The sequence below is a fragment of the Aulonocara sp. 'chitande type north' Nkhata Bay genome, linkage group LG15 (genome assembly GCF_057382095.1).
Source record: "Aulonocara sp. 'chitande type north' Nkhata Bay isolate Kocher_YH1m ecotype deep benthic linkage group LG15, A_spYH_male_GT1.1, whole genome shotgun sequence".
Taxonomy (NCBI): Eukaryota; Metazoa; Chordata; class Actinopteri; order Cichliformes; family Cichlidae; genus Aulonocara; species Aulonocara sp. 'chitande type north' Nkhata Bay.
Window position 1 is genome coordinate 3,683,021 of NC_141358.1, and position 26,962 is coordinate 3,709,982.

Consider the following 26,962-nt stretch of genomic DNA (forward strand, 5'->3'; position numbering starts at 1 on the left):
GGCGAGCTGGACTACTGCGCTGCTGGATTTGTCAAATTCTTTGTGAGATACTATAAGTGCATAATTAAGCATTTCTCTGATGCTGTCCAGTTTTAAGTTATATATCCTGTGCTTACAGTGGAAGAGAGAAATCTCCTACTAAATCAGTCATGTTCAATCTCGAGATTTATATAGCACCAAATCACAACAACAGTCACCTCAAGGTGGGGTAGATTGTAAAGTGAAAACCCAACAATAATAGGGAGAAAACCCCAACTATCAGATGACCCCCTATGAACAAGCACTTGGCAACAGTGGGAAAGAAAAACTCCCTTTTGACAGGAAGAAACCATGCACAGGGAGGGGCAACCATCTGCCACGACCGATAAAATTGAATTGAATTGAAATTGAATGTCCTGCTGACTGAACTGCAGTCTCAGCTGGATCTCTCCAAGTTGATATCTTTATGGTTGAAATTCAAGAAATACCTATCATGCTGTCAGTGAGAAATCTCGCTGCCTCGCAGACATTTGGCCGAAGGCTGGGGCAAGACAAGACACAGATGGATGGTAAGTACAGAATCTTGATTAGAATCTGATAAACCATATTTCACAGCGCGCTAGCACACCAGCTCACGGGTAAACAAAACACCTTACATGGAACCTCAGCGATAACTGCTAGTAGAACTCCTTTGTTCTTATTGAGAGTAATGCTATGAATGTGACTCATAGGTTTTTATTTCTGAAGATGGCTGTTGACGGTCTCACGCTTCATAAATGAGTCTTGGCATGAGTGCAGGGACCCATCAGGTATTTCTTGATATGAGGCCAACAGCAGTCAAGTCTGTCCTCACTTGAGCCTCCAGGCCATTGGATAGCATAACAGAAATAGTGCGTGTGCAGGACGCGCGTGCTCAAAGAGAAAGTTCGAGAAGGGAGAGGAGAAACGCCACAATAGGGCGGAGGTGGTGGAGTAACGTAAGGAAAAGAGGCGCGCGCTGGGTGGGTTTGTGTGAGAAAGTCGAATCAGGAGGAGCTCTCGGCGCAAAGGCCGAAACAAAATGTCCCAAAGTTGCGAGCGATTCGGTGTGTAAAATGTGATTATTACTGTAAAATATTCTCTGGATTGCCAGATAAGAAGCTACAAATACTCAGATGATGGATTTGGTGCTTGAAGAAATCTGACTGTGATTTTGCTGACTCTGTGTGTGTGTTTGTGCCTGAAGGCTGACATCTGGGTACCATGTTGATGATTCTGGTCAGCAGAAATGTGCATGTTGAGAAGATGTCACATTCCCACAGCTCTTATCCTAGCAATGGCATAACTATTGACATAACAATTGGAACAGTGTGACTGTGCGATTGTTTGTGGCTGCAGATGTTTTTAATGACAGAAATAAAATACAAATAGATTGATCAAAGTTAATATTTGCTCAGACTATTTCTCACCAACTACACGGCGGACGCGTTTTCTATGGTTTTCCTAAACATTTTCTTTTCAGATGGACAAGTTTGAATACAAAGCTGTGAGTTTCCACTTGCAAAACTGTAAATCACGTTACAACCCTAAACATCTTATTATACAGCTTATTTTGGTGCAACCTTGTGCCCATATTGAACTGTCTCTTTTTTCAAAAGGGCTGCTCTCCATGTAATCAGAGACATCCCAGCCACTTCTCTGACACCGGCTCACAGTACACATGTCACACGAGTTTAAAAAGCTCTCTTTTAAGCTCGTGCAGAAGAAGGCCCCCTCCTGCGTGCCCAGCTTCGTGGGGGAAATGTGGCCACAAGCACCGCTAGTGAGGTGGCGTTGTATCCTCTTCGCTAGAAAGCGCTGGGCAGAGGCCTGCAGTCACAGACAGTCTGTCGCGGAGCAGTTGATGGGAAATCACGATTTGGAGTAAAACCGCGTCCTCGGAGAACAGGGTGTCAGCAGGGATTGTGGTTCGTGTCCTGGGCCCCACAGAACCACGGGGTCACCGCAGAGACCCCGCTTTCCAGTGGATGACAGGGCTCAGGCCCCACTGGCCTCTCTGTAGATATCCAGTTAGTAATCTGCCAGCCCTGACCAGGACCCAGTCAAATGACGCTGCCCGCCCAAAGAGCCGACGGCGCTTCGCCCTGCGACATGCCGACCAGAGTAAATCCAGCCCAGCTGGCTGCTCTTGGGAAAAGAAGGAAAAAGGGGTGGAAAGAGGCATGGAAGTAGGGGAAGGGTGGAGGGAGGACTGGATAGAGAGAAGAGCAATTTAGAAGGGTGGTCAGAAGACAGAAAGCAGTGTGGTCGATGGTGGTCATTCAACAGCTGTGGCTGGGGACGATTCTCTCTTCTGGGAGAATCTGACCCAGAGGAACAAAGGCTTTGTGGTTGTGTTGAGTGTTTAACTAGAGGACAGGAAATGCAGACTTTTTTTTACAGTGGGAAGAAAACTCAAAAGCCGCTCAGTGGAAGGTTTTGGTCGTTTACAGCATAACCATGTCGTCAAGCATCATAACAGCACCCACCTCAAAACAGAAATGACAACTTTCAGATGCTATAATTGCTCCAACCTATATTCAAAGGATTCCTCGGCTACAGTAAGCCTGAAATCTATTGTTTGACAATTAGTCATTAGAGTTTCCGTTATTTTCACAAACGCTCTTTTCACTTGAACAGTGATTTTTTTCCCCCTTTTTGTCCTCGAGTGATTCGGGTTTTTTAAGCGCTTATACAAACTTAGTGGGTCGTGACTGCACAAGTCCTCCTAACCACTGGCCGACACCTCACCATGGAGACACAGTCAAGCAAAACGTTTATTTATCTTTACGCTCCAGCCACACCCTCGCTGTCTGCATATTAAAGTCTGCTGCTTCTCTTTCTCTTTTCATTCAGTCACTTCATCACTTGCTCATAACATCGCTTCTTTCATTCTCGGCTCTTTGTTTTCTGTTTCCTCTCCTTCCTGTCCTTCAGCTAGATTAACCTCTTCTTGATCATTTTTTTCCTCATACGTCGAGTTCCCCCTCTCCTTCTTCCTTCTTTCTATTTCTTAGATAAACTCTTCCTCCTCTCTACTCCCCTCTGTCCCACTGTCAGTGTAATTCCACTGGTGTCAGACCTCCCAGGTAGGCTCCTACACAGGTAGATAGCTGCTGTGGTGGGGAAGCTTCTGTGCTGTCGGCTTCCTGACGCCTGACCTGCCCCCCCCCCCCCCCCCTCCCTCAAACACACACACACACACACACCCTCACGCTCATACACATGCACACCTTGCCTCAGGGGGGTCAGTGTCATTGTTGACATTGGACACATGCTCGTTGTGGTGCAATATTAAATCTTCTCATTTGATTTGGACTGTAATTATGTCGTAAAAACAAACTGGCTGTGAAGCCATGGCCCGCCAGTGTGATCTACTTTCATCAAGTGCAGACTGGCTTAATTACAGAGTGCGCCATACACCCATCTTTCACTGGGCAGCTTTTCCTGCAGCTTCTTTAAGCCATCACATTCTTTTATTGTGCGTTAATCACAAGGCAATTTGGCCGTTTGCAATGGCTGAGGGTAGATTTTAACACTGGTCTGTACACATCCTGTGGATTCTGGGGGGAAAAAAAGTCAAGAGTTAAGCAGATGTACATGGTAATGGAATACGATGCCTCTTCTATTTCTGCGGTGCACTTAATGATATGGTTTTCATCCCACAAAGGTATTCAAATTCTCTGGTGAGAATAAAGGGGCTTTTTTTCCTGGTCTTTGTACACTTCAAATTGACTGTGTGAAGTCAGACAGATAAGTAAACTTAACAATAAATGAGTAAATCTCATCAAAAGAAATCACACTGATGTGTGAACGCCTTTAAATAAACCGTGGCTCTTTTATCTCGTGCATTATCTTAGGACGGAGCCATAAAACACACAAAATAATACACGTGTATTATCTATGAATTTTATGGGCAAATTATTTCCACATAGGGCTTCAGCTCTTTATCTGGTCTTTACAGCCACGCAACTGAAATACATGTTTGTTTAGGCCCACATTTGCCAAATGGTTAAGTCGAACCAGATTTCACCTTCACATCAATGCACACAGCAGGATGCCAGATGCCCAATCACAGCATATGGTAACAAAGTGTGAATTTTTTTGGGGGGGTTGTAATTCATGGAGTATATTTTGAAGCAATGCTCATGCTCTGATACAACAAATATTCCAGCCAAATAAATACACTGGCTGCTTGCGGAGTCTGTCAGAAACAACAGGAGTGTTTCCAGTTAAGAGGACAAAGTGGACATCAGAGCCTGCGAAACCTCCACGCACCACTTTCAACCAGGAGAAATGTGGTTTGAGTCTCTTGTGAGACCATTTGTTTGGTTTTCACTCACAGTTTGCTCAAATTTAGGCACCAAAACTCTTCGACCCCCTGAGGTCAGTTAATCTTAAAATGTAACCATAGGTTACAACAAACTGCCTCCACACACAACCTGCACATTTGTTGATTTACAGGGGAAGAGTTTGAGCAGCGTAAGAGACGTAAAATGCAACAAGTCCAGTGTAAGCGACTGGCATGGCTGTGTTTGGTTCTACACAGATGCACACATGGCTTTGCAGATATTCGTCTAGACACGAGTGTACAACTTGTAACCAGGGTGTAAAATCCACAAATGTACGGCAGCCCCGAGAGAGAAAAAACAAAACTTACTGCAAGTTAAGAAAACAAGAGGAAATAGAAACATGTTGGAAAAAACATGCAAATGATCACAGCTGGTCCGTTGCATTATTGTCTCCAAAAAAATCTTGTGTTACATTTTGTGTGCTTTTGCAGGATTTTTCTATTTGCTCTTGTTTTCATTTAGTTGCAGTGCCTTTCGGGTCACCATACACGTGCTCAAATTTGATCTCAGTAATGTGTGTATGAAAACCTATAAATAAAGCACCTTAAAATTCTTCCTTATGTTTTCGTTTACGGTGGCACAGTTGGTAGGACTGTTGCGTCACAGCAAGAAGGTCCTGGCTTTGAATCCACCATCTGGGCGCAGACTTCCTGTGTAGAGTTTCCATGTTCTTGCCGTGTCAGTGTGGATTCTCTTTGGGTTCTCTGGCTCCCTTCCACAGTCCAATGCAGGCGTTTAGTGGGTTTACGTTACCTGGAGATTCTAGGTGTGAATGGTTGTCGGTCTCTCTGTGTTAGCCCTGTGACAGACTGGCCACCTGTCCAGTGTGTACCCCACCTCTTGCCCCGTGGTAGTTGGGATGGGTTTCAGTCCGATCCTGGATTGGATAATTGGAAGAGAAGGTATGGATAGACCATTCGGTTAAAAGAGGTATCCTACAGTGGATTGTATAAATGTACACATTTAATGGATTTACTAACCAGATGATGAACAGCCTCAGATGTCTTAAAAATAAGTAAGTATTTAAACAATAAGTTTATTGTTCACAGTGTGGCAGGGGATATGACTTGTCAATATGAAGGCTGTGAAACTGATAATATAGGGTTCATGATCCATTCTTCAAGATTTACAACACAGCATTTCCTGGTGTAAAATACAATGAAGTCAAAACATTGTACCCACCGTCTCTGCAAAGCCACTCAGTGGGCTGGTTTGGACCCACTGACAAACTGGCTCTGGTCCCAATTTAACTCATGAAACCATCACTCAGAAAAATAATACACCAATACAGCAAATACATGCTACAGTCATGTCAGTGGGTACTGATAAGCCATAGAATATGGACACGGCAGGGTTCATGTTAGCGATGAGTGAGTGAGGGAGGGATAAAGGATGGATCTGTCTGGGGACTCACCCTTTTATGTCTTAATAGATGAAAAAGAAAGACTGAAAGCTGAAGGGTCACAAAGGGAAAATCCCCTTGTTTTTGTCCCTCTCTGCCGGCCTTTTAAGATGGGTTCATCAGCGTTGTGACAGGTATGTGAAGTGGACATCTTACTAGAGGTAATTGCCATTTCTCTCCTGTGGGTCATTGTTTGTCCCTACGCCCAACAAGACCATTACAGAAAGAGGATTTTAGATTGTTACAGCAGCAGAGCTTCGGATCAAGGCTCTGCAATTCTGTCGTTCTCTCGTGAATAAGAACCACAAAGATAAAAAAAAGTCAAAATCTTCCAAGCAGATCCATTAGCAATGTGCTGCGCTGTACATAAACACAGTAAACACTCCCCACTGATGCGGTTCTTAGAACAGACTGCTGTGGCTTCACTGCAGAAACTATTACGGTGCCACCGAGGAGTCATAAAGGTGATTAACAGCCGCCTCTAATTAAAGATCAATGGAGAGTCTTTCCGAGCCGATTTGTTATGTGAATTAGAATGGTGTCCATTAATGTTGTCAGGCAATATCACTGTAAGACTGGGTATTGATGTGCCCTTGCTTGAGAAATAGCACAGTCTAAACTGTAGCTCATGACATTAGGATTTGCTCATTAATGTCCTTTATTCGTAGCACGGCGAACTGCGAGCAGCCTCCTAGATGAGCTTACAAATGCATGGGATACGAGTCATCAGAAGACTGATAAGCAGCATACATCTTTCTGCTGGGTTTTAGGTAGTTGTATGCAGTCGCATTGAAGTTTATAAGCTAATCTGGTGTGGGCTGAAGTGCACCATTAAGTGCACATAATGCACAATTCTAATAAATCTGCTTGTTCAAGCTCAAAAGCTTTGAACCATCGGTTCAAGTGTTATGAGCATCTAATTCTAGGGGTGTTGTAGAAAATGGTTAGACGAGATGCTTTTAGCATTTGCCCCATTAAACAGCTTCCGTCATTATTGGATATGTGAATCCCCAATGGCCTTCACATGTTTCTGCTGAAATTTGTGAGTGGACTACAAACCATAAATTTAGAAATCTTAAGTGTCATTTTAAGTAATGTCTTTTGCCATGTCAACTCATTTAGATGAGTGTACTGAAAAAGGGTGAAAAAAAAAAAAGAACCCATAGAGAGCACAGTATTAGTGAATCAGATCTTTATTGGGCAACATTAAAGTTGGCCTTCAGAGTGTCCTGTGTTTGCTCACCCCCCTGCTCAAAACTGGAGCTGTAGTGAGTGACTGTGCCTGGGGGATACTTGCCAGTAAGCAACATGTAGCCCAAAAAAGGGTTTTCAGACCAAAACCCATCAAGGTCTGATGACAGAGGGTCACTGAAGTCCTCATTGAAACCTTCAGCATCAGGATAAGACTCAAAGCCTTGCATTTCAGTTTCAGATTCTGAGTTGCCATGCTCAAAGGCCCTCTCCACACGAGACAGTTCGCCTTTCTGGAACACAGGGGGAAGAGGGTCTGGTGCTCCCACATAGAAAGGTGGAAATTTGTCAGATTGAGGGCTGGGAGGCATAACTGCCCAGCTGAAGTCTGAGCACAAAAGTTAAAGGAGGGATGTTGAGTATTATGGCAAGCTTGTATTAAGAGTTTATTTCTACATGTCTGTACTAGTTACCGTGATTTAAGCCCAGCTGAAAACTCGGTTGTGTCGAGTCTGCGTGGGAGTCACTACTGTGTCCCGAGTATGCAGACGCAGGATAAGCATCAGAGCTGTGAGAGCTGCCTGCTGATCCACTCGCAGCACTACTTTCAGGGTGATCTGAATTTGGGACAACCCAAGAATCAGATGACACGGGCGCAAACACAGCAGAAGGTACTTCCCAATCAGAATCAGCAGGAGATTTAAAGTAACCACTGCTGGAGGAGACGTCAGGATCCGTACCTGCACAGCAAGAGAAGTCATTAGTACAACTTTAAAGCAGACTTAACATTTAGAATTAGAAATGCTGAGACTTGTTGAATTTTACCTCTCTTCACAGAGTAGCTGTAACTATCGCCACTCAGCATGACAAGCAGCAAAGCCCTGTCGACATAGAAAAAATATTAACTACAGCAACTTGGCAACAACTAAGACCCCTCAGAAAATATAACCACTCACTTACCCTAAGGAAAGCCAAACACCCATCATGTTGAACGAGCTTCTTAATAGCCACTGCTGCCCTGTCAAAGCTTTATAAATGCTACAAATGACCTGCCCTGACCAATCACAGCATAACAAGTTAACCACGCACAGCTGCACAGATAAAGGCGGAGCCCTCAACCTGAAATTTAAGCTGGTCCAGTTGCAATGATTTTGTTCAGTGCTACAGTACGTGCAAAACGTTTTCTTTACATACAGTTTTGTGCCTCACTGCGTGTTGGCCCAGTGATTTTGATTGGTCACTTGTTTTATCATGGTTAACGTGCACCAGTAATTCAGCAGCATGTCCATACTGTAATGAGACGGACACCTATCTAACTGAATTCCTTAGAGTCTTGGGTTGTTAAAGATAAATAACATTTTAAAACACAAGAAAGATGTCCTATGCTGGTGGAGCTAAAGTGCCAAAAGGCCCGTCACACGGCTCCCTCGTAAAATATTAGATTTCCGAAAGATTTTTACAGCAAACAAATCATCGGCGCCAACCAAAAACTGGGGTGCAGCAATTTGTTTTCTTGTCACAAAACTTTAACTCGAAGAACATATCCTGTGGAAATTGATAAACAGCGCAACTATATGAGAAAGCTCAATGCATTTGATAGAGCACATCCCTTCATTAAGATCTTATTCCTCCATACCCAGCTTGAGACTGTGCCAAATGTGCCGCGGTTCTGCATTGTGACAATTTCCGGCTCTTCAGATGTGTATTTCCTGGCTTTCTAATCAGAATGTTATTTTGTATCTCAAAAGGGGCTCCATTCAGCCCAACATTAACAACCCTCGTCTGAGATAATGTGGATGCTTCGGGCCATAGGCCACCAGCTGCATCCACTTGTCAGTCTTTGGTACAGATGCCCTGTCTGTCTGCTGTGCGAATGAAACTCATGGACTAAATTGGCACTTATTGTGCAGAATCATTTTATGTACGCATTTTAATGTGCCTCATCCAATTCCTTAACACGGTTTAATTTTATCTGCTGACAGCTATCTCGGATTTTAAACTGATTTAAATAGAAGGCTCCTGTCCCGCTTGTAATTTATGTCTTTGAGTGGCCAGTGGAGGCCACGTAGAAACGTTATGGATCTTTGGATTAAGCTCAAATACTCTCAGGCAATTTAGTCAAATCTGCTGTATTTTCTGTGCATCATATTAGTTTCTCATACAAATCAAATGAAGAGAACTCAATTATGATGGATCAATAATTCAGCATTCTCAATTATGCTTTAATTGTAAGAAGCAATATCATCCAATCTTATTGTGTGGATAGGTGTTGTTGCTCTGCAGAGCTTTAGCTGATTGTTTGTATGAGATTAGGGCTGTGTATCAAGGAAAAGATCAGGCAATGTCACAGAGCCTTAGATAGCCGGCAAGTGATGCGCATAGACACACTCCCGCAGACACTCGGATACACTCCCAAATACACACAGACTCTTAATGACATGAACACATAACATAAAGCCAAATGCTGCCACTAAAATTTGCATGGTGCTCAGTAATGCATTAGTGAACATCACTTGGCAATCTGTTCATACGGGCTTAATTGGATTTTAATACCGCCTCTGATCTTGTTTTCTAATTAACGGCGGTGGCTGGCAACCAAGCAGAACCATGCACCCAGCAACACCTTTGATCCCGGCCATATGGAGTTCCTCCAAGCACGCCGGGGATGTAAAAATCCCTCACCTAGACGTGGGCGAACAACAGGCCCCCGTATCAAAATGGATGGGGTGAGGAAAATGAAGGAGGGTGGAGAATGGAGGAGTGCGGCGAGAGGGTGCCGAGGGCGGTGGGGGCCAGCTCGGCGGCGGTGGGGGGCGGGCAGTGGCATGTGTCATCCACACATCCTGGCGGCATTGTTATTGATTAATTTCGCTCACGATCGGTTGTGATCACAGATACATAAAACATGAGAGGGGGGACTAAATGTCTGTACACCTTATCATCCCCGCTGCCATTCGACACCCCTTCCTTGCTACAGGGAAATGTCAATAGCTTTTCTAATCTGTTTACTTCTCCCCTTGTGGCCACTGCTTTATGCTTTTGATGAAGGGCTGCCAAAAATGTGTCCTTTTTTTACCCTTGCTTTTCCTGTTTTGGCAGACAAAGTGTGGGTATTAAACTTTACATCTGCGTAGTCACCTCAGCTGTCACGTCTTCTATTTTGCTATTTATCAGGAGATCACTTATAGGTCCTGTGTCGTTTTAAAAGTGCCGGACTCGTGGTTTTTCTTTACGTCATCAGCCTGACAGAACGCAGGCATAAGCCAACCTGGATCCTTGGCAGAAAGGGGACAAAAATCCAACAAATAGCCAAAATATAAAGCACGCCACATAAACCATGTCAGAAATTGCACCACAACAGCAAAAGCAGACAAGAAAGAGAGATGCCGTGATCTTGACCCTACCGGTATTATCATCTAATCACTATCATCTGTATTGCATGTTTTCTGTTAGTGTAATTGAAAGAGCACAAATTCCTTTGTGAATTCTAACGAAAAAAAGCAATTATATCCCTTGGAAACTGCTGGATATTTGACATGTGTGAAACAGTAACTGCAAGTAACATCATAACAACACTGCAGGGAAAATGAGCTTTTTCAATCATCTATTGAAGAAAAATTTCAATGTTATTCTGCAGACAGAATTAGACCCCTTCCCTCAGAAGCTAGAATTGCCTCTTTAGCAGAAATCACTCATTCCTCATCAGCTTGCTGAAAATTTTGACCACTCTTACATTCAAAATTCCGTGAGATTCATGAAAGTTTTCTTGGATGTACTACCTATTTCAAATCCTCCCACAACATTATGATGGTATTAAATCTGGGCTCAGGCAATGCCATTCCATAACCTTTCATTCCTTCTTTTTGAGGTATTCTGTGGTGGATTTGCTTGTTTGCTTAGGATCGCGATCCCATTGAAACGTCGTCTTCCATTTCAGCTTCACTTTTCGGACAGATGGCCTCAAAGTAACTTCGAGCCCCTCTCGCATGATGCAGAAAGCGTAGCCGAATCAGTGCCTGCGTGCAGACCTGTCCTCGAGGCAGTGAAGCAACCCCAAACCAGAACATTTTTGGAGTGCAAAGACATTTTCCATTTCATTTAAATTTGGGCAAACTCTTTGTGTAGACATTCAGCAGAGGTTGTCAATAGATGCACTTTGACACTAGTAGTTGCAAAAGTTACCCGCACGTCCTGGAGAGGTTTTGAGTCTGCTTTTAGGTTGAAATTACTGTGCAGGCCAGTCTTGGAATTACTGGCAGTCATTTAAAAAATCTTCACCACTTGGAGATGATTTTCCTTACCGTGGACTGATTTATTCCCAAAAAAAACCTGGAGATCTTTTAAAATCCCCTGCCAGACTCATGGGCATCCACAACCTCCCCCCCCCTCTCCCCCGAGAAGCTTTAGAGAGCTCTTTAGATCTTGGCGTGTTGACACCACACACTTCAATAACAAAGAGAACAGCAGACCCAAGACGTCTGAGGTTGAACTAGCTCCCTAAGAAAGCTGTACCGTTGGCTCCGGAGCTGGAAACCCTGATAATTTTATGAATTTGAATGTGTGATAAAAGCAGGGGTGCTTGTGACATGTGATGTTTCGGTTTTGTCTATTCTTTCATATTATTATGAAAATAACAAAAAATGCCAACAATCTGTAATTTGTTTGAGGATCTCATCTGTAGACATGTTTGTTTCTTTTTAAAGAGATTAAGACTTTCCTGAAAAACTGACATGGGATGTACAAACGTGTTTTTTCACATGACAGATTGGATCTTTGTAATCATTTTATCAATAGCATCTCAGTAAAACATGCGCTGCACTTTTATGTAGAGGATTTTGACTCTTGTGTGCAGGATACATATAAAGTGGGCAAATTAACTTAGCAACAGGCTACTAGCCAAGCGTATTTAATGATCACCAATATACCAAAACAGCCAAAACATTAAATACAAACCTATAACAGAATAGCCTAAATACAGTAGTACAGCTTGATAAAATGAAATAAATATCATAAAATGGAGCAAATGTCAAACATTACAAATCTAGAAAAAAGACAATAAAGGTAAAAAGAACATTTATACAGTTATTCATATAAAAAATAGCAAAAAGATCCATCCATCCATTTTCTTCCTCTTATCCAATTCAAGGTCTCAGGGGGGATGGAGCCTATCCCAGTTGCCACAGGGCAAGTGGCACGATGCACCCTGGAGAGGTTCTCAGTCTGTCACACAGCTCACACAGAGAGACAGAAAACCATTTACGCTCCCACTCAAACCTGCAGCCAAATTCGATTCACCGGTGTTCACCTAAATTCATGTCTTTGGACTGGTGGAAGAAGCCAGGGTACCCTGAAAAAGCCCACGCAAGCATGGACTGAGCTTACGAGCGCAACAAAGAGAGACCCCGACGGGCTGGTGGATTTCAGCTGAGGACCTTCTTGCTGTGACGCGATGGTGCTAACCACCGCGCTGCTCTAATGAAGTGACAACAAAGTCAGATAGCGCAGTAAATTCACCAAAGCAGAATAAAAGAGGCTTGCTAAATGTTGTAAAAAAAACAACAAAACAGGCACAGCAGATGTCAGATGACATTCAAGTGGCTTAAGAATATCAGCGTTAAGTGTTGTGACATTGCAGGGTTGAATTAAACTCTTAACATGAGAGAAGAGATGAGTCTCTGCTACACAGATGTGTTGCAATGTAAAGACCTAGAGGGCGAAGTATGGGAGATTTCCTGCATCTGTCCAATACGGCAGCAGAGCTGAATCAGTCTGTCAGGGTCAGTGCTCTGCTGACTGTCCAGTAGGTGGTGCAGGGGGTGGTCAGGATTATCCTGCACTCACTTATAATCACCCCCATCCTGATCAGTTTATTCAGACACACTATTCACACTATACACCTTTAGGATAATTTGTCGATGTACAAGTTCATCCAGTAGGGCTACAGCTGTGATAAGACGACTGAGAAAAGTGCTCCCATGGTGCTGCAGGTTGTATAATTGTGGTAACTAAGGGAATATTTGGGAAGCTGGCTGCAGAGAAGTTTGGCCTCTCAATGCTGGGAAAGTGAGGATTTTAAGCCTGACCCTAAGCAAACCTTGCCTGATTAAGAACAGGCAAAATCTATCTTCTTACACTTATCTATCATTTATCAGGTCTCTAATCTGCCACAGGACGACATTTCACGCTCACCTGCACACAATAAAGTAAAATAAAGTAAAATTTTTGTTTTGTTTTTTTTAGTAGGAATATCAGAGGGCGTAAAAACTCGTCTGACTGGTAGGAGAGGCCACCAGTATTTAGTTTCTATGGGTTATTATAGATTTGACATCAAGTGTGAGTAATGATAATACATAAGACAATATGGCAACCAGCCATGCGTGGTGATGCTGGTTAGTTCAGCAAGCTGCCATTTTACTGCTGTCTGACAGAAAGAAGCTAATTAACTATGCATATTAATTAAAAACCTGAGATCTATAACAGGTGATTGACAACCGGAGGTGGGGTAGGGGGGTGTTTTTAAAGGGTGTCATTTTTCCCCCCAAACTAGCAGAGTGTTTTTTGTAAGTTAAGATAAGATAAGATAACCTTTATTAGTCCCACACGTGGGAAATTTGTTTTGTCACAGCAGGAAGTGGACAGTGCAAAAGTTATGACGCAAAAATTAGAATACAATAAGAATAAATACAGTACACAGCTGTACAGAATAGAATAAAATAATATACTATATACAGTAGAATAAAATAGAATAAAAATATACAATAAGATAAAAATAGAATACGAATGCTATATACAACTGAGTAAAAATACAACGATGCCAGAAAAGATTATTGCACTTAGTGTTATTGCACATGTGTGGATGTGTGTGTTTGTTCAGTTAAAGTCTTTGTTGTGGAGTCTGACAGCAGTGGGGAGGAAAGACCTGCGAAATCTCTCCGTCCCACACCGTGGGTGCCGCAGTCTCCCACTGAAGGAGCTGCTCAGTGCTGTCACAGTCTGCTGCATGGGGTGGGAGACGTTGTCCAACAGGGATGACAGCTTAGCCGCCATTCTCCTGTCACTCACCACCTCCACTGGGTCCAGAGGGCATCCTAGAACAGAGCTGGCCCTTCGGATCAGTTTAGATTAACACACCCAGTTTGAAACAATATCATTAGACTAAGGATCGTGATTCTTGGATACGTGTTGATCATAGCAGCAGCAGCAGCAGCTCTGATCGAAGACTGTTTAAATCCACACAGGCGCTCGTGCTGCTGTTTGGCAAATCGCTCAGACACTCTGACATCAAATGGCCTTCTGCAACAATGGCAAAGAAGAGGGAAGGCCTGAAAGTCCCTGCCAGTGATTTCACCTAAATAATGATGCCTTTTACATGGTGCTTGTTTGTCCTTCACAGGGTAATTATTTGAACAATGTGTATATATTCTTTTAAAGAGGGCTGTGACATATTGTGCCCTGGATAATGACTAGAAATGCATTAAGACTAAAGTGGGGTTTCTAATGAAGATGGTTGACAAGGTCTGAAGGCCTTCTCTTTCTCTTTATATGGCACTCTTTCTTTCTTTATGAAAAGAGAAATCCTTGCCCTCCCTAAATTATCAAATTGTCCTTCGACCTTAGCGTATCACAAAGTTTCTCATCTTTTTATCAAAGATGCTTTCGAGCGCACTGAATGTTGCCTTTGCTTAAGTGCCGCATTTGATTTAAAAGTCCTTTCTTTTAAAACGTAATGGATGGCAGAAGTGGAAAGTGGTCGCAAGCAATCATATGCTAATGTCTACCTCGTGCTAGCGCTGCTGTACGTGTGCCACCTCCAAGTGAGAAAAAGTCAATAGAGAAAGCGACCGCAAGCTCTGAATGTCTCACACACTAGAAATTCATCATTAGCCAATTTTTTTTAAACAATATTGTCTTTTAATCACTTCCACGCATTCTCCAGCATCTTTTCATGTCACAACGGTGAGTATTACCACTGTACCGTTTTCATCTTCTGCCACAACGCATTGTATTTTCTCCAATCCTCCAACTTTAAAAGGCCATGTTTCCTTAAATTAATGGACATAGAAACTTGTGGTAAATTTTTTAATACATGGCCGAATAAAGTTTTATATACAAAACGTACAATGTTCACAAGGCCCATTGTGTCGTCTCCAGATGTACGGCATGTGTCCATATGATACCCAAACTCATCCCGTACTTTTGCAGGCTTGTCTGGAGTCACTGCACCCGCTGTTGTTGTGATGCTACCTACCTGCAAGCCCGTGAAAGTCGTGAATCCATTTCCCCGAGCTGCAGAATTAAAGCATTTTTTGACACCCTGGCCACACCCTGCATATTGATTGCCTGAGAATTGGGATCTATATAGGTTTGAAATCTCAAAAACATAAAGATTTGTTTCACTCACTGGGCCCACGTCCTCATTCAGTTTGACAGCATTCCCCATTTGGGGATGGCGGCTCCCGTGCCTCGCTGATCCCCATGTAAGAAGTTAAAGAAAAGGGGGGGAACGTGGGGCACGTAAACGAGAACGAACAGCTTGCAGAACTGGGGGAACCTATATAGATGAGGACCGGAAGGAGCGTGTTTGGAGGCGTGGTCCCGCTCCTGAAATTCAGATACTGTATCTCCAATTGTGCAATTGTGCTTTTGTTTATAGCTTTTGTTGCCAAAAAAAGAAGAAAAATCTTGTTATGGAATGTAGCAGAGGTTAGAGTGAACTTGAAGCCAGCATTTACTCAGTGGATTAAAGATTTGCTAAAAACTAGCTGGTCTTTGGGACAGTGGCAGTGGGGAAGGGCTTGTGGAAACTGATAGTGGCTGAGAGGAAGCTGTCTTTTTGCAATTTTAAGGTTGTGCACGTTCCAGAAATGTATCCAATTGGCATCATCTCATCAAAAACATATTTTAAAGGATAATAATTAAATTAAAAAACTTTTTATGCCTTGAGAAATAAACGACTTGGTGTTAAGACTCTGATTAAGCTACATAACACAACACAGATGTTGGGAGGTAGGTCAGGACTTGGAGGAGGATCCGTACATGGTCAGGATAAGTTAGGCGACGTGGGTGGAGCCAATTGGAATGAATTAAGCGAGGAAGAGCGGAGGGATGTAAAGGATAGCCTAACAGCCTGAACACCCTGCAATGCAGGCAGATGAGTGAACACAGATCTTCCTTACTAAACTTAACATAAGCTGCCAGTTCTCCTGACACGACGCACAGACCTGTCAAAAGGGTTTTTTAATGTGATATCAGTGAAGGTGTTTAATTTAGCTGACAAGAACAAAGGAGACTGTTGATGGGATTAATCAAAAGCTCAAAAAATGGGCACGCTGCATGGATGTGAGATTTTGTATTTAAATATATTAAAAGGTACAGTTGCATATGTTAGGCTATAGTTGCCATTAGAATAAGTCCCTAAAATCATCTGAGTTATGCGACTATGACTTTTTTCTCCCCCTTATATCGTCCGACAGTATTTGATTGATCTTTAGAAAGAGACTGAAACTGAGGTCTGGATACAGTGCTGTTGTCAACTCAGAGATCAAGGTAGTTCAGGTATAAAATACCTGAGGCTGCACTTAAAAATACACGGAATTAAAGTTGCCGCTTTGAGCCGACTTGCCCCCGCAAAAGCAGAGCTCAGTTTGTAAATCAAGATGATAATATAACCATAACATGATAATTGTGGGATAGTGAGATGAAACGGGAGCAGATTTAAAGTGATCCCAGGCTTAATCACAGACAGTAAAAGACAGATGAAAACACCCACATGGGATCACCTTTAAATTTCTGCTGAAGATAAATGTAGTGTACTCTGCAGTGTTTTCTGTGTATAGTACATATGCATTCTGCAAATACTCCCGTGTGTCTGAGTCAAAGTCATGACCTAATTATGGGTTTCACAGGATGGACAAAAAAATAAAAAATCCCTTCCCTCTTCTTCTCACACACTCACAAGCTACAACGTCCGCAGTAGTGCACACACCCATTGTACTTAGCCCAGAGAGATTTGGCACAGATACAATAACCAAAAGGCAAGTCATATCAGCAATGCAAACTGTCCCTCAGGTCAAAAGTGATCAACATCAGTGAAATACCGCGGTGAGGCACAGACAAGCAGTTGGATTCACTGGAACGAGACACCCTGCTCAATCATCGTTATGAAACAGAGGGTCATAAACAAGCATTCAAGCGTAATTTTGATTTATGCCATCTGCCTTTTATTAGACCGTTAGTGTCAAGCTGGAATTTCATGTTCCGTCCCCATCCGTCCTCCTGTTAGGAACCTCGTGCAGCCAGGAGGAGGGGAAAAAAAGCAAAGTTTTAGTGAAGCTGCAAAGTGAGCACTGCACAATGGTATCGGCAGTCTTGTGCGAGCACCGCACAGGTTGTCTCCCATACCAGAGGAAGGAATTTCTAAAGAACATGGTCAAGTCAGAAACCCTTTTGTCGCATGGCAATTCACTCCTTTTCTGCCTGCCGTCAAAGAGGAGATTAAGTTGTCAAAATGCATGTCCTGGTCCAGACTGGTCTGTTGAGTGGATATTCTCTAGTCTGATCTCTGCCACTGCTAATAGACAGAGCTCAAAGGGGAGCAGCGAGAACAGGGGAGGGAGAGGGGTAAGAAGGCTTTAGGATCACTTTACCTGGATTCGGCAGTGTGGCGCTGGTGGATTAGTGCCCGGGGCTTCATGGCACGCTAGTCTGCAAACACCCTATAACACTCTATGACAGGTAAAAAGCACACACACACACACGCAGGCTAATTTAGAGCACAAGCACAGCAAGCTGACACACAGTTAATGGCTCATTTTGCACTTAGGGTCACTTCCAAACGCACCTATGTGCCGTATCCTTGCACGTGTGCAAACATACCAAGATCCTAAAACATGAAAAAAGGAGAAAAACACCAGCAGTCTCTAAAGCTTCACTCCAACTCAGCCTTACACAGCATCATCCAAGATAAAACAACTACTCTTAATTTCAGCAGCTTATAAAACTTATTTCTGGCTTCGGTACAGTTGGGATGCCTCACATAAACTTTCTTCGACATCCTAGAAGCTCTGAGAAGTCTGTTCCCGGTCTGATACCACTGTGTAAGGTCACTCACTCATCCAGAACTGCAAAACCATAACCCATAAAGGAGAAAATACAGGTTGTTCTTGGCAGGGAGGAAAGAAACCCGCCACAGCTTCCATCCCTCTCTGCCGCCTCTGCCTGCTCTCCCCCCCAGTCACTACCTGATGACTTCTCCATCCGTTTTAATTGGTAATTATTTTGCGGGGTTTAATGCCTTTATTCAGACTGTCAGTGTGGAGTCAGGAGAGGAGGATTAGGTGCCCCAGGGGGACGAGACACTGGCACGGCCAGGACAGCTCATTTTTACACGGGCAGGGGAGGAGGACAGCTCATCTTTGATCCGGTTGGGGCTTCGCAGGCCAGAGGGGTGACAGCTGCACTTTCTTTAGCCCACATTTGAATTTGAATTCTATCTTAGGATGCAGCGCGCCGCGGACTTGGCAGGGCAGTGGGGTAATCTGCTCGGCACAAACGCCCGGGCCTTTTCTTCCTGTGTGCCCTCGCAGAGATTGGAGTAATTAAAGTTAAATGGAATGCATTAAAAACTCACTTGTGCCGAGGCTGTGGCGGCCGTGCCAACAGTGAATGGGCTGGGGCTGTCCTTTTACGCTGCTCTAATCCTGCGGAATATATGTGTGCCCCGTGACTTTGATGCTACGCTACCAAAGCATCGGAAACGGCTACCAGTGGAGCTACAACTGACTGCTGGCTTTCACCTCAGAAGAACATCTTGGAAAGCAAATTCAGCTGGATTCTGACATTGGCAGGAGGTTGGATGGAATCAGCTCAGGGAGGCTATTAGCACTTTCCAGACATGTCACTTTCAAATTGCTACGCTTTGATGTATGGTCTATTTAAATACCCACACGCTGCCTTTCTCCTGACCTGTGGTAATATTTAGAGTGAATCCTGACTAGCTGTCCATAAGTAGCACATAAAGCACTCGTGCTGTCAGTTGTTTCAGAAAAGGTTGGCCTGTACATGCAGAACAGCGTTCGGTGCCAAAGAAAATTGCCGGCTTCACACATACAACTTTGTTGAAGAGATGGGCAACTCCCAGGTTTCAGCCATTTTAACGTGGACAGTAATTGGGGCAAACGACAAACCTGCTCCCAAAGCCGCAGTGAGCCAGACCTGCTCTACCAGGTAGATGTCAAAAGACTTGAGGCATCAGACATGAAGATAATTGTTGCCGCCTTTCATTTCAGAGGAATGTGGACAGAGGGGGGGGGGCAGGCAACAAAACTATCATCATCATCTTTTCCTGGCTTTGTGTGGGATCCTTGAGCCCTTTTAAAGGCAGAAGATAGGACACGGGGAAACATAGGGGTGTGGGAGGAGGGGGAAATGGGAGAGGTGATTTTTTTGGGGGGTGTGGGGGAATGCAGAATAGAGCGAGTAGCAAAGATGCCAATCGATGCACGGGGAAAATTCTTGCACACTCACTCGTTAACTTTGCGGTTAACGAGGCATCGAAAGCTAATTAGCAAACACATGAATCAACAAGTCAGTAGTTCAGTTGGTGACTGGGTTAACTAATGCTGCAGACCACACAAAGAACTCCTTGGCCAGGAAAAAAAAGTCAGAGGAATGGATTGTGCCAGCAAACATTCATTACATGGATGTTTCCCAGGTTTCACAATGAATGCCTGAACCCACAAGCATTCGCCAGTTTGTCTGATAACACCGAGTGCTACACCAAATATTTCCTGTTAAGCCCATCAAGGGACCAAGGGGTATGAACATGATGGCTACCTAGTTTTGACATTAATATCTGACATTTCATGTAGGATCATTACTTTTTTGATACCAGACAATAGTTTGTCCAAAACACGCCAAACACAGCAAGCCAAAACTTGCACAGAGCCAAATTTTGTGCATTGGAAATTCTTGGAAGGGCAGAAATTCAAAATGTCACTGACTTCCACAGTTTTCAGAACTTCCAGATTTGAATGGCCTTTACCTCACCACAAGCTTTCATGACATCCTGCCTGGCTACATCAAACATCTCCCTGCTCCTTTTTTTCCTCTATTCTTTTCAGTGTTTGCTGTAGCCAAGGATAAAATGCCACTACTGGTTAAGGTGTCAACATCGCCTCTATGATAAAATTTGGATGGGATAAAAATGTGAAGGCTGGAGCGCTCGTTGCATTTCTGAGGTTCAAGTAGGAAACCACAGTTTGTTTCATTTCATTTCATTGCCTGTAATCACAATCTTTACTTGCCATAAGGAAACATATTTAACTCAGCCCTGCTATAGTCAAAAGAAGGCTGATATCTCTATCTGCAGTAATTCATATTTGGCAGCGAAGCGCTCCATGCACATATATGGAAAGTTTAAGAGGCAGCAGCAAGACCCGTATCACAGAACAGTCCAGGGATCAGTGACAACAGTGGTGACATTAAACAGCATGATGTCGAGGTGGGTTGCAAAGTGGCTTGTGCAGCAACTGTGGACAGGCTAACGCATATGAGATAGCAAACTGGATATGGAAGTTATTAGTTGATGTGAACTGCTTGATCAAATACTGCGCTCGATTTGTTGCATAAACTGAAGTTTTCTTTTTGGAAGTTGGACCACCAAAGCTTATCATATTTTAACTGATAAAGAAGAAATGGAAGAAGAAGCTGCAAGGTTGGATCAATCCACTCCACTGAGCTGATGGGTGGGACTTAAGGTGTCAAATAAATCATGCACAGGGCCAATACTATTTAATATTATCCTTTATGTCTGCTGCAGAGAAAGTGAAGGAACACGCTGGTCTGCTTTTAGTCTTTTAGTTTGCATTTACTAACTTTTCAAGTTAGTAAATGCAAAAACGGTCTAATATCAAAGAGGTATAATATCTAATATGATGCTGAGGTGACAGGCCAAACTGATCCTTGGCTGAGTTCAGGGACTGCCTAGCAACCTATCTGTAACGGAGCAAGTCCTTGGATTTATTCATGCAAACCTGCGATTCGTGGACAACCCACTCTACCACCTGAGCCACAGCTGCTCCTGGGTGTTCTTGTAGTTTGTTGTACAAAAAGGAGATTTCAAAATAAATTTGCATATATGTGTAAAAACTACTGAGCTAGAAATGCTTATGAGGCATTTTACTGAGATTATCATGAAATGACAACTAATGCGCTCTACAAATTCAACATATGTAAAATGTAACCCTTCCACTAATTAATCCGTCTTTGATCATTGTGAGGAATTGATAAAAAATCTTGTAAAATCGTGTAATTTCCTCCTTGAGAACACGTGTTATTTTAAACTGAGTCAGTCTCCTGTTCTTGTTGCCTCAAATATATTTTATCAAGAACCTAAATTGGATTTTCCAAGACAGCTGATCTGACAAAGTCTTCAGGCAGATTAGATGAAAGATCGGCAAAGAACGGGGATCCAGACACGCTGAACCCACAAACCAGACAGACTGACAGACCATAACAGAGAACGAGGCAATGCACAGACCAAACAGACAGCCATCTCAACCTTGTCCTGCCTTATTGTACACATACCCATGGATTTGAACATCGCAGGTTACAATCAAATACCTCTGCGATGCATACGTCCTCTCTTTAATGGCAAAATCGGGTGCCATCATTACAATCACACTGCTATTGTCTGTAATAAACAGGCGAGCTCGCGCTGCTTCGGAGGAGGGATTCAAGTGCCTGTTCACTTAAAAGTGAAAAGAATCCCTGAATAACTAATTAAAAAGAATCCGAATACCAGTGTAAGACCTTGGTTTATACTTCTGTGGATTTGATTAGTGGTGATTTGTATATTCGCTGACAGATGCTTGATGTTGGTGAGATAAGGGGGAAAAAAGCCAAAGCTTTTGGCTGAGAAGCCCTATTATTCATGGGCAGAAGTTGAGTGTGTATTTCCATTAGATGTGCGAAGGCCTCTAAGGTCTAAGAATGCACTTTAATAGATACCTGTCAAATGTAATTAACTATGTTTTTCCTATATCATACACTTTCCCATTGCCTCCAGCCAGAGGCTCCACAGTGTGTTTGTGTGTGTGTGTGTGTGTGTGTGTGCATATGCAAGCACACAGGCATATGTGTGTCTGTGTGTGAGAGAGACAAGAGTCTGTCTCAGCGCCTTTTGCCACCCAGCGATTGGAGACAGTTTTAATTGCAGCATGACAACCACAAGAAAGGACCAGAAGCCCCATAAAAGCCAAAGCAAGCTGGCAGCTGGCCCACAGAAGAAAGCTAGCCATGCCATAATTACAGGTAAAAAGACCTCTAGCACTGTAGCTCAGCACCGTGTTTATTTGACACCAATCATGCAACTATGCAGGTATCCCAACAATAACGTTCTCTGTCCCGACAGGACTGAGGTGCCTCCGAGAAAGACTTGGACATCACCGGCAATCAAGGAATGTCTTGTGGCTTGGAGGCTGAGCCCTCGTCAGAACATGAAAGCGAACAGAGAGACCTTGATTTTAAAGAGCTCAGATGAATTCACCAGCGCAATGTTACATTGTTCTCAGTCAGCGAGGAGCCTTGCATGGCATCAATAATTCATTTTACAAGGCTCACTTCTGCCTCCAGTGAGCAGGTCGATTTAAGTGTTTTGATATCCTTGTCCAAGGGTGAAACTGACTACATTAAAGACACATTAGTGAAGTTGGTGACACTTCCAGGTAAAGAGGGACTTCATTCTTTCCTTGACTAAAGCAGGAGCACCTCCTGTACTATCGTAGCAGGAATTCTGAAGTATATCACCGTCTTTTTTCTGCAGTTACAGAGAATTTGGTTACACAAGCAAATAGATCTTTTTAGCCTACGTACATGAGGAGCAGGGAGGAAAAGGACCCCGGGGTGCTCCGTACTACACATTATAAAGAAATGTGTTGGCGCTAACCAGGGACCCTCCTTTAGCATACACTCGCAAACATTTTAACTGCGCTCACCTCTTTCCATTCAAACTCCGGTGTTAAGCAATCACATTGGTATTCTGCCCGTGCCAATACATTCGCTGTGTAAATCACAAACACTTTAGAGACAGCATCGGTCTCTATTTGGAAATCCAGACCCCAGCACATAAATCTCACCTCTGTAAGTACTTAACGAGAGCACAATGTGTGTTTTATGTGTTCTTTATGAGTGTGGAAAGGCCACATCTTGAATGACACTCACTTCCAGAGCTATTGGAGGGGGTCCGGAGAGAAGAAATACGAAAACGTTTTACAAGCTCATTTTCTGTAACATATGCTCACTTTCCACTTACAATGAGTTTGTGTAAAAATACTCAGCAACATGTTTCCTCTTGCTGTTTAGTGGAGTTATTCAATCACTGACTCTCCTATTTACTTGCATCCTGTTTGTGGTGATTTACTAGTTAGGTAATGACTGTCAAAGCTATTGGCTGCTAAAGTGGTGGACTGGGGCTCAACCGAAGGACAGTGTTAATCACAGTATTGACTTTCTGACAACGGTGCCACAGACTCTTTTGTCATTACGCCTGGGCCACTAGAAACAGCTGGCAAAGGCAGGTCACATGACCCACAAGTTCATCCTATTTTTATTCTTTAACTCGTTCTTTTTTTAGAATTAGGTTGCTCCCCAATACGAAATATGTACATATGTACACTTTTTGGAAGAGGAAGTTGGTTTCATTTACACTATCCCTTTGTTCCCAGGGGAGCGCACCACTTTAAAACATGTGGCGTCCATCTGTCTGTGTATTTTGCAAATATGTCTACTGTCAAACTGAATAGGTAAAGATATTAGTTTGCAACCAGCTCTACAGTTGATACGAAGTGATGATAATTCTGGGCAGTTAAACTCAGCACTCCATACATTGTTGTCTGTAATAAATAAATGGTTACTGCCAATATCTATAAGAGTCACAGCAACTGAAGCAGGAAGGTACAACCATTCCAGGCTCTCCATCTCACGTTTTCACAGCACTGTTATATGCATTTATACAGGTTTTCACATGTGGCCTACTGCAGTGGCAGGAGTGGGTCTGCCTAGTGTGGTTGACATAGGCAGATATGCAGAATGCAGATAATGTTAAGACCCTGGTGCCTTTGTTTGCTTCAAAGAACCACAAAGAAAAAAACAGTTCTCACGCAGGACAAATGCTCAAATACTGCTGTTTTGGCCGACAGCAAGGGAGATGTACACACAAGCTGCCCTCTGGCATTGTTGTCCTTGGCAAACTGTTGGCGGCTATATACAGTATGCATTTGAGTACATGACAAATATAGACACACCTTAAATACCTAAACAGTACATGCAAACGTTCTCAGAGACTCTGACTTACTTAAATGCTCCTGCTTTGCTGTTATTTTGCAATACTCAACTATGCATTTCTCAGCACACACACACACACACACACACACACTTGTTCTCTCTCATGACTATAAATTAGCATATCTAGAAAGTATTTCCTGGTAAGTAGAGCAATGGCAGCTCTCAGGAGAGGCACAGACACAGATAGAAATTTGTATTAAGAAGAAGAAACATCGAAGCAAAAAAAAAAAGAAAAAGAAGAAGAACAAAACCTCAGTACACCATTACTTTAATGATTCATCATGTTCAAAGGAAACGTATTCATAATTCTACTCCAATAAACAAGGGAATGAAACGCTGGTGTAAAGTGCTTTTCATTTGGTGCTGGCATGCAGCAGATGTTTGCTCTTCAGTCGTCTTTTTGTCTAATTTTTAAACCATATTTCCTCCATCGAGTCTTCTAGCCAGTGCGCATTTGCACTTTTCCTCCCGACAGCTCAGTACACGGTAGGTTCATGTTTGAAAGGCTACAAGCCCCCTGAGGGTGTCAACATCATTACCCTTGAGTGCATCAACTTGACCCAGAGGGCTTCCCTAGTCTTTACATAACCTGTGACCTCTGGCTGCTTTGGACACTCCCTCTCTGTGCGCCGTTCCCTCTCCAGATTCTTTCATGGCTTTTAGGGTTCAAGTTCACCATCAGCGCAGCCCAGACTTGTTGAGACTATGCAGGACTCTGAGTGAAGCCAAACAAAGATACATTTTTTTTAACCTGTGGAAAATTTAGTCTCCAAAGTACAGAAATTAAACAAAAGCAAATAAAACATGATCACAGATTTTGTACTTATAACAGAGAGTGTCATTCTTCTTCTTCTTCGGCAATCCTAAAATGACAATGAACATCAGCTATTGTGTGTGCATTTGAAAAAAAAAACCCCTGATAGATCTTGTTGCAACTATTCTGGGCTGTTCATAATGTGCTTTGTGTTTGTATTAAGGTTGTCATGCTTTAGAGATTAAATTGGGGGAGTGGGCGTGACCCATGAGCTAAATGAATTTAAATGTTTTAGTCTTTTGAAAAGTCAAAGTTTAATCAACAAAAGGTTTAGGTTCATGTTAATTTCAGGTGTTAGAATAACAAGATTTGAGACTATTTGAGGCATTTTAGAGCTTTTTTCAGTGAGACCACGTGATCTTTATTAGCAGATAACATGTTACTGTTTCTGAGCAACTTTCTTATTCAAGATGGAAAAGGGATACAAATCTGTAAGGCATAAAAGTTAAGGCGTAAGTGATTTAGAGCTCCGCAAAAAGCATCAACTTAGTGGTGATATCAACAATATATCAGATGTGGAGGCTGTTCTGTTTAAGGCTACCTAATACCCCTGTAGCCTAATAAGCACTGCGTCAAGTGACACCGCTGACACCAATGAAACCAATGAAACCATGTGTACAAGCTGGATTTGCTTCAGGATCCCTCTTCTCCTCTCCACGCCTCCTTCTGTTTAACGCCTGATTATTTAAGTGATAAGTGACTGTGATGGATGGCCTGAGCTTTGTGTAATTATTGTCCTGGTTATCATTGTCACTGCTGATAGCATACATCACGGTGTCCCAGCCCATTTTGCATGTGATAAATAACCATAGTCAGAAAAATACATTCAAATCATTTGTGAACAGACCCCTGGAATGTAAACACATGGGCAGGCTAATGGAGGGTCCTGGTAGGTACGAGAGTGAGTGCTGATGGTTTGAAATCGGGGCCATTGCGCCATGTTTTCTGGATTGCATTGTTTTTACTGTCTATTTGCTGGAGAATGCCAAATGAGCAAAGCAATGGACAGGAGAGCCACACACGCTAGCTTTCTATCACCTCAAAGCTTTACTCACTCACTGCATGTCCTAGCTTATCCAAACAAAGCTTCTTTTAAAGAGAATCCATTCATTCATTTTATATACTCTTTCAGAGACGATTAGCTCATTCTGGAGGTTTACCGTGCATCTGTGCTACTTGACAGTCCTTAGGTGATGTAATCTCTGAGGATGATTTATGGATTATGGCAATTAGTGCTCAAATAAAGGCTATTATTAGAGATAATTTGCCTTTTACAAATGACTGTGTGCAATCTAATGTCTTTTTCAAGATTTACATAGTATGTGTATGAATACAGGATCCAGTGCAAGATATGAAGTGACACGAGGAAGTTTGTGTTTAATCTACAAAGATATCTAGATGTTGCTTTGTCGTTATTGCACGGGTGTGATTTCACCTTTCTTTTAGGGCTGTGTCATATCATGTCATCTGCAGTAATACCGGTCTAATTTTTTGCATGACATAAAAGTGTCGCGATATCTTTGCTATGGAGTTTACGTTCGTAGACGAGCCCAGTCATGTCTGAGATCAAGAGCTGTGTGCCAGCTTCCCATGATAACGTAGTGCCTAAAAATGGAGCTACATTAACAGCTTCCTAGAAAGACTGAGTTTCAATCGGGAACGCGCCCTCAACTCAGATTTCCCACTCGGAAAGTTGGAGCAGTCCCGGCAACCCAGAATTAACAGTATTAACAGCAAGAATTAAGGTGTAACGCTAGTGGATACATGAATGGATTTACCTCGCTAAGAACCAAAACAAATCCTTTTTCCTTGCATTGTCGTTTATTAAAAAAAATCCCGTCCACACGTGCAGTTTTGAAAAAA

At 42.9% G+C, this 26,962-nt stretch overlaps 1 protein-coding gene across 2 annotated transcripts; it reads right to left on the reverse strand.

The window, feature by feature from the left end:
• Positions 1 to 6,928: 6,928 nt before the first annotated feature.
• Positions 6,929 to 7,941, reverse strand: LOC147312279 (uncharacterized). Of its 2 annotated transcripts, none has more exons than XM_086264064.1 (4): positions 7,903 to 7,941; positions 7,768 to 7,823; positions 7,416 to 7,682; positions 6,929 to 7,330 (listed from the first exon to the last, which is right to left on the reverse strand). In XM_086264064.1, exons 1-4 carry the CDS (start codon positions 7,926 to 7,928, stop codon positions 6,945 to 6,947), a joined length of 735 nt encoding a protein of 244 aa, XP_086120190.1. In that variant the 5' UTR covers positions 7,929 to 7,941; the 3' UTR covers positions 6,929 to 6,944. The 2 variants fall into 2 exon arrangements, with proteins under 2 accessions (XP_086120190.1, XP_086120191.1); XM_086264065.1 differs by having other exon boundaries at positions 7,416 to 7,559; positions 7,903 to 7,930.
• Between the last annotated feature and the right edge of the window lie 19,021 nt (positions 7,942 to 26,962).

What these genes read in the sequence shown, in the direction of transcription:
- LOC147312279 (XM_086264064.1), bottom strand. Translation starts at nt 7,928, where the DNA reads ATGATGGGTGTTTGGCTTTCCTTAGG. An exon ending in GGTGTTTGGCTTTCCTTAGG is followed by an intron (nt 7,824 to 7,902) that starts GTAAGTGAGTGG and finishes CTATGTCGACAG; the next exon opens with GGCTTTGCTGCTTGTCATGC. An exon ending in CAGCTACTCTGTGAAGAGAG is followed by an intron (nt 7,683 to 7,767) that starts GTAAAATTCAAC and finishes CTTGCTGTGCAG; the next exon opens with GTACGGATCCTGACGTCTCC.